Source organism: Rhinatrema bivittatum, chromosome 8 (genome assembly GCF_901001135.1).
Source record: "Rhinatrema bivittatum chromosome 8, aRhiBiv1.1, whole genome shotgun sequence".
NCBI classification, from domain to species: domain Eukaryota; kingdom Metazoa; phylum Chordata; class Amphibia; order Gymnophiona; family Rhinatrematidae; genus Rhinatrema; species Rhinatrema bivittatum.
Genome location: NC_042622.1, coordinates 6,102,029 through 6,109,389, shown reverse-complemented (window position 1 = coordinate 6,109,389; position 7,361 = coordinate 6,102,029). Strand labels below are relative to the sequence as shown.

At 50.7% G+C, this 7,361-nt stretch overlaps 1 protein-coding gene across 1 annotated transcript in view; it reads left to right on the top strand.

The window, feature by feature from the left end:
* Positions 1-917: 917 nt before the first annotated feature.
* STMN3 (stathmin 3) overlaps positions 918-7,361 on the top strand; it is a 79,838-nt gene continuing 73,394 nt past the window's right edge. Inside the window, exon 1 of the mRNA XM_029613156.1 lies at positions 918-1,039. Coding sequence (XP_029469016.1) covers positions 1,033-1,039 — 7 coding nt within the window. The 5' untranslated portion in view covers positions 918-1,032. The remainder of the gene's footprint in view (positions 1,040-7,361) is intronic.

The window sequence follows — 7,361 nt, the reverse complement described above, 5'->3', positions numbered from 1 at the left end:
GAGGGATGGGAGGGAGTGAGGCTCAGGGGTCGCCCGTACTGATCCTGGGGGTGAGGGATGGGAGGGAGTGAGGCTCAGGGGTCGCCCGTACTGATCCTGGGGGTGAGGGATGGGAGGGAGTGAGGCTCCGGGGTCGCCCGTACTGAGGCTAGGGGTGAGGGATGGGAGGGAGTGAGGCTCCGGGGTCCCCCGTACTGAGGCTGGGGGTGAGGGATGGGAGGGAGTGAGGCTCAGGGGTCCCCCGTACTGAGGCTCAGGGGTCACCCGTACTGATCCTGGGGGTGAGGGATGGGAGGGAGTGAGGCTCAGGGGTCGCCCGTACTGAGGCTGGGGGTGAGGGATGGGAGGGAGTGAGGCTCAGGGGTCGCCCGTAATGAGGCTGGGGGTGAGGATGGGAGGGAGTAGTGAGGCTCAGGGGTCGCCCGTACTGAGGCTGGGGGTGAGGGATGGGAGGGAGTGAGGCTCAGGGGTCGCCCGTACTGAGGCTGGGGGTGAGGGATGGGAGGGAGTGAGGCTCAGGGGTCGCCCGTACTGAGGCTGGGGGTGAGGGATGGGAGGGAGTGAGGCTCAGGGGTCCCCCGTACTGAGGCTGGGGGTGAGGGATGGGAGGGAGTGAGGCTCAGGGGTCGCCCGTACTGATGCTGGGGGTGAGGGAGTGAGGGCCTGAGCCCCGGTGTAAAGTGAGAGCCGGCAGGAGCTGGAGCTGGTAAGGATTTCGGGGACCCCCCGCTCGCACGGGAGGAGATCGGCGCTTCCCTCTCAGCGGAAGGCGGGGACTGTTCCATCTGCTGGAGGCGGGGGGGGGGAGAGCTCGGGGTCCGGGCAGGAAAGCTGCAGCCCTCGCCGCCTCCCTCTGCCCCCCTCTCGCAGCACCGGCGGCGGGGACCCTGCGGCTGCTGCCCCCGCTGCCCTGCCCGGGAGCTGCAGCCGCCCCTCCCCCCCCCTGCAGCGGAGCAGTGCGCCGCCCCTCCCCCGCCCCCGCTGCACTGCAGCACTCGAGCCCGGCACGAGCCGCAGGACCCGCGCAGCGCCATGTCAGGTAGGAGCAGCCCGGCTCCGGGTGCGAATCCTGCCCCTGCCCTGGGAAAGGGGAGGCAGGGAGCGGGGCCGGGCCCCCGGCTCAGCATCAGGGAGGGCTCTCGGGGAAGAGAAGACGGAGTAGGGGGGCAGTGCGTCCATTTTACGGTGCAGCTGAATGCGCATCGCAGCCCCATGAAAGACAGAGCGCTAAAATGAAGCGAATAGGAGGGGTTTCCCGGCTCCCCCCTGTATAATAAGGACGAGGGCTGAGCTCCTACTTCTCAGCCGTCTCTTTCCCCTCTCTAATGCAGAAAACAGGTTTAGGGGAAAAGGGAACCTGTGCTCTTGGAATAATTGTACTGAGATCCTAATCTTTCCAGTTCTTCTCCATGTCCTCGCCTGAATCCTTGCCCTACCGCAAGCAATGAGACAGAGACAGGGGGGTCAGGTATCGGGGGCTTAGTCGAGGGGAACTTTGGGACCTTCCCCCAATTAACTTTTAGGACCTTAGGCCCCCCCGAATACTGATAATAAATTCAACAATCACGATGGCCTCACTAGCACGAATGAACCTGCAGATCACATAATGGCAGCTCAGACTTTTTCCTATGATGAGTCAGACGAACTGAACGAAATCACTGTGAACCTGGAAGATGTAGTGGGCCAGGTTGACAAACTAAAGAGTAGCAAATCATCTGTACCGGATGGTATGCATTCTAGGGTACTGAAGGAACTAAAAAATGACATTTCTGATCTATTAGTTAAAATTTGTAACCTATCATTAAAATCATCCATTGTACCTGAAGACTGGAGGGTGGCCAATGTAACCCCAATATTTAAAAAAGGTTCCATGGGTGATCCGGGTAACTATAGACCAGTGAGCCTGACTTCAGTGCCAGGAAAAATAGTGGAAACTATTCTAAAGATCAAAATCACAGAACATATAGAAAGACATGGTTTAATGGAACACAGTCAACATGGATTTACCCAAGGAAGGTCTTGCCTAACAAATCTGCTTCACTTTTTTGAAGGGGTTAATAAACATGTGGATAAAGGTGAACCGGTAGATGTAGTGTATTTGGATTTTCAGAAGGCGTTTGACAAAGTCCCTCATGAGAGGCTTCTAAGAAAACTAAAAAGTCATGGGATAGGAGGCGATGTCCTTTCGTGGATTACAAACTGGTTAAAAGACGAAACAGAGAGTAGGATTAAATGGGCAATATTCTCAGTGGAAAAGGGTAAACAGTGGAGTGCCTCAGGGATCTGTACTTGGACCTGTGCTTTTCAATATATATATAAATGATCTGGAAAGGAATAAGACGAGTGAGGTTATCAAATTTGCGGATGATACAAAATTATTCAGAGTAGTTAAATCACAAGCAGACTGTGATACATTACAGGAGGACCTTGTGAGACTGGAAGATTGGGCATCCAAATGGCAGATGAAATTTAATGTGGATAAGTGCAAGGTGATGCATATAGGGAAAAATAACCCATGCTATAATTACACGATGTTGGGTTCCATATTAGGAGCTACCACCCAAGAAAGAGATCTAGGCATCATAGTGGATAATACATTGAAATCGTCGGCTCAGTGTGCTGCAGCAGTCAAAAAAGCAAACAATGTTAGGAATTATTAGGAAGGGAATGGTGAATAAAACGGAAAATGTCATAATGCTTCTGTATCGCTCCATGGTGAGACCACACCTTGAATACTGTGTACAATTCTGGTCGCTGCATCTCAAAAAAGATATAATTGTGATGGAGAAGGTACAGAGAAGGGCTACCAAAATGATAAAGGGGATGGAACAGCTCCCCTATGAGGAAAGACTAAAGAGGTTAGGACTTTTCAGCTTGGAGAAGAGACGGCTGAGGGGGGATATGATAGAGGTGTTTAAAACCATGAGAGGTCTTGAACGTGTAGATGTGAATCAGTTATTTACACTTTTGGATAATAGAAGGACTAGGGGGCACTCCATGAAGTTAGCAAGTAGCACATTTAAGACTAATCGGAGAAAATTCTCTCTCACTCAACGCACAATAAAGCTCTGGAATTAGTTGCCAGAGGATGTGGTTAGTGCAGTTAGTGTAGCTGGGTTTAAAAAAGGTTTGGATAAGTTCTTGGAGGAGAAGTCCATTAATGGCTACGAATCGATTATACTTAGGGAATAGCCACTGCTATTAATTGCATCAGTAGCATGGGTTTTTCTTAGTGTTTTGGGTACTTGCCAGGTTCTTGTGGCCTGGTTTGGCCTCTGTTGGAAACAGGATGCTGGGCTTGATGGACCTTGGTCTGACCCAGCATGGCACGTTCTTATGCTCTTAAGTCCCTGGCACCCTGAGTAAAGGTGATCTGTGACATGGCTGGCTGGTCTGCACGAGGATGTTGCCCTTACTTTGCAGCACACAAAGAATGTCACATTCCAGTGACACTGCCGGAAGCTCCTCCCATTACCAGGCCCTTTTTGAAGTAACAAAACCTGCAAAAAAAGGTAAAAAGATACCCAGAACCTGAATAGCAAACCTGCCATATAAAAACAGCAGTACAGTCGTGCCGTGAGCGCAGCTATTCTGCCTCCCCCCGGAGCTGCTGCCCCTATCTCAGACCTGGCTGAATATTAGCTTTTCTGACAAGTTTGATTCATTTCTAAATGTCCACATCATTAAAAATCTCAGTGCCTTGGGTAAAGCCTAGAAATGTCTTCTCTTCCGAAGCTCTCCCTTACCTTCTCTGTTCACTGCAGGATAACAATCCCAGTCAGGAAGGCACTTTCACTCCTGCATTAGTTGTTCCAGGAATAACTCATCTGGGATAAAGCTGTGGAGAGAAGACTGTAATTAATTGTGAGCACAACTGGAAATTAATCCATATTTAATTTTGCAGCTGTTTCTCATTGTAAACAGAATAAAACATGAAACCAGATGACCTAATGCAGAATAAACATCACCAGTGCAAGTGTTTGTGTGTGGAAATTGTATTTGAGCAGGCAGGGATGTCTTAGTAACTGATTATTGCTGATTAATCTTTTCAGCTTTTGAGTAACATTAAATAATAGGGTCTGGCAGCTAAGATTCAATGCTAAAAAATGCAAGCACAAAGGAAGAGCGGGATCTGATGATCTTAAGGTGGCCAAACAGGAGGATAAAGCGATGGTAAAAGCCAGGAGGATGCTTGGCCACATAGGGAGAGGAAAGGTCTGCAGAATAAGGGAGGTGATATTGCCCCTGTGTAGGTCCCTGGTGAGACCTCACTTGGGATACTGAGTCCAGTTCTGGAGACCTCACCTTCAAAAGGATAGAAACAGGATGGAGTCGCTCCAGAGGAGGCTACTAACATGCAGGTCGATACTGTAAGACCGCGGGAGAGCGGACGAACGCCCGCTCTCCCGGCGCGCGCACCAGCCCTTCGCCGGTGCGGGCGATTCAGTATTTAAATGAGGTGACACGGGGAAAAGGAGGCGCTAGGGACACTAGCACGTCCCTAGCGCCTCCTTTTGGCCTGGAGCGGCGGCTGTCAGCGAGTTTGACAGCCGACGCTCAATTTTGCCGGCGTCAGTTCTCGAGCCCGCTGACAGCCACGGGCTCGGAAACCGGACGCCGGCAAAATTGAGCGTCCGGTTTTCGGCCCAACAGCCGCCGGCCGAATTCAAATTTTATTTATTTATTTTTTTACTTTTTTTTTACTTTTGGGGACCTCCGACTTAATATCCCCATGATCCCGCGCGCATACCTAATAGGGCCCTCAACATGCATTTGAGGGCGCTATTAGGTGCCGCGGGTGGGCCGCGTGTTTTCCTCCCCTTACTGAATAAGGGGTAAGGGAAAACACGCGTCCAGAGCAGGCTGACAGTGCGCTCCGACGGAGCACACTTTACTGTATCGACCTGATGGTCTTTGTTCTGAAGCACATGGGGATAGACTTAAAGATCTGAATGTGTGCACCTAGAGGAAAGGGGAGATAGGATAGAGACATTCAAATATCTCAGAGGTTTCCATGATGGAAAGGAGGCTCAGGCACGAGGGGTCATGAGATGAGGGTGAAAGGGGGAAGGCTCAGGAGTAATCTTGGAAAACATTTCTTTACAGAGAGGGAGGTGCAGCCGCCTCTCAGTGGAGGTGGTAGAAACAGTGTCTGGATTGAAGAAAGCCTGGGATACATACGGGGGATCTCTGAGGAAGTGCTGGGAAGTGTGAGGGCTACATAAATTGAACAGATAGGATGGGTCATGCCGTCTTTTCCTGCCGTGATATTGCTGTGTTACTTTTGTAAGTAGTGTACTTTGCGCTTCATTTGGAAAGCTGTTTTAAAATAACCAATCCCTTTTTGTCATAAAATCTAATGCAGAGTTCCCACTTCACTTCTCATGACCTCCTCTTCCTATTAATGGAAGCAGATTGAAAAGGCGGGTTTGTGTTATCGAGCACTATTTTAACTCTTTTACACAAACATTGCTTTGTATTAATGATTTTGCAAACACATAAGGACAAGCAACCATGATAGGAAAAGAACCAAATAATAAAAGGCTTCTTCACTGCAAAAAAACAAAAAGCAATGGGAGACTTTCAGATTACTGGAGGGCTAAGAAGGGGTTCTGGTAAGTTCTGTGATGCAGGGGCTAAGGTCCTGAGAGGTGCCAGATCCTGACACCAGTCTGATAGATCAGGATTAATATCAACTTCCAATTGTAACTTGCTTACATTCTAAAAGAGCCTGTGCATTGTCATTGAGTTTGGCCCTGACTCTTCCCTACAATGGGCTGCTCTGAAAAAGTAACTGTAGAAGTCTGGAGCTCCCATGTTGCACCCGTTCTCTGGTTTGTGCTGCTGCTTGTGCTGAACTGTTCTCTGGTTTGTGCTGCTGCTTGTACTGACCTGTTCTCTGGTTTGTGCTGCGCCTGTTCTCTGGTTTGTGCTGCTGCTTGTACTGACCTGTTCTCTGGTTTCTGCTGCTGCTTGTGCTGCGCCTGTTCTCTGGTTTCTGCTGCTGCTTGTACTAACCTGTTCTCTGGTTTCTGCTGCTGCTTGTGCTGCGCCTATTCTCTGGTTTCTGCTGCTGCTTGTACTGACCTGTTCTCTGGTTTGTGCTGCTGCTTGTGCTGCACCTGTTCTCTGGTTTCTGCTGCTGCTTGTGCTGCGCCTGTTCTCTGGTTTGTGCTGCTGCTTGTACTGACCTGTTCTCTGGTTTGTGCTGCTGCTTGTACTGACCTGTTCTCTGGTTTCTGCTGCTGCTTGTGCTGCGCCTGTTCTCTGGTTTGTGCTGCTGCTTGTACTGACCTGTTCTCTGGTTTGTGCTGCTGCTTGTGCTGCGCCTGTTCTCTGGTTTGTGCTGCTGCTTGTACTGACCTGTTCTCTGGTTTGTGCTGTGCCTGTTCTCTGGTTTGTGCTGCTGCTTGTGCTACGCCTGTTCTCTGGTGTGTGCTGCTGCTTGTGCTGCGCCTGTTCTCTGGTTTGTGCTGCTGCTTGTACTGACCTGTTCTTTGGTTTGTGCTGCTTGTACTGACCTGTTCTCTGGTTTGTGCTGCTGCCTGTGCTGCGCCTGTTCTCTGGCTTGTGCTGCACCTGTTCTCTGGTTTGTACTGACCTGTTCCCTGGTTTGTGCTGCTGCCTGTGCTGACCTGTTCTCTGGTTTCTGCTGCTGCTTGTGCTGCACCCGTTCTTTGTTTTGTGCTGCTGCCTGTGCTGACCTGTTCTCTGGTTTGTGCTGCTGCTTGTACTGACCTGTTCTCTGGTTTGTGCTGCTGCTTGTGCTGCGCCTGTTCTCTGGTTTGTGCTGCTGCTTGTACTGACCTGTTCTCTGGTTTGTGCTGCTGCTTGTGCTACGCCTGATCTCTGGTTTGTGCTGCTGCTTGTGCTGCGCCTGTTCTCTGGTTTGTGCTGCTGCTTGTACTGACCTGTTCTTTGGTTTGTGCTGCTTGTACTGACCTGTTCTCTGGTTTGTGCTGCTGCCTGTGCTGCGCCTGTTCTCTGGCTTGTGCTGCACCTGTTCTCTGGTTTGTACTGACCTGTTCTCTGGTTTGTGCTGCTGCCTGTGCTGACCTGTTCTCTGGTTTCTGCTGCTGCTTGTACTGCACCTGTTCTCTGGTTTCTGCTGCTGCTTGTACTGCGCCTGTTCTCTGGTTTGTGCCACTGCTTGTACTGACCTGTTCTCTGGTTTGTGCTGCGCCTGTTCTCTGGTTTGTGCTGCTGTTTGTGCTGTGCCTGTTCTCTGGTTTGTGCTGCTGCTTGTACTGCGCCTGTTCTCTGGTTTGTGCTGCTGCTTGTACTGCGCCTGTTCTCTGGTTTCTGCTGCTACTTGTACTGCGCCTGTTCTCTGGTTTGTGCTGCGCCTGTTCTCTGGTTTC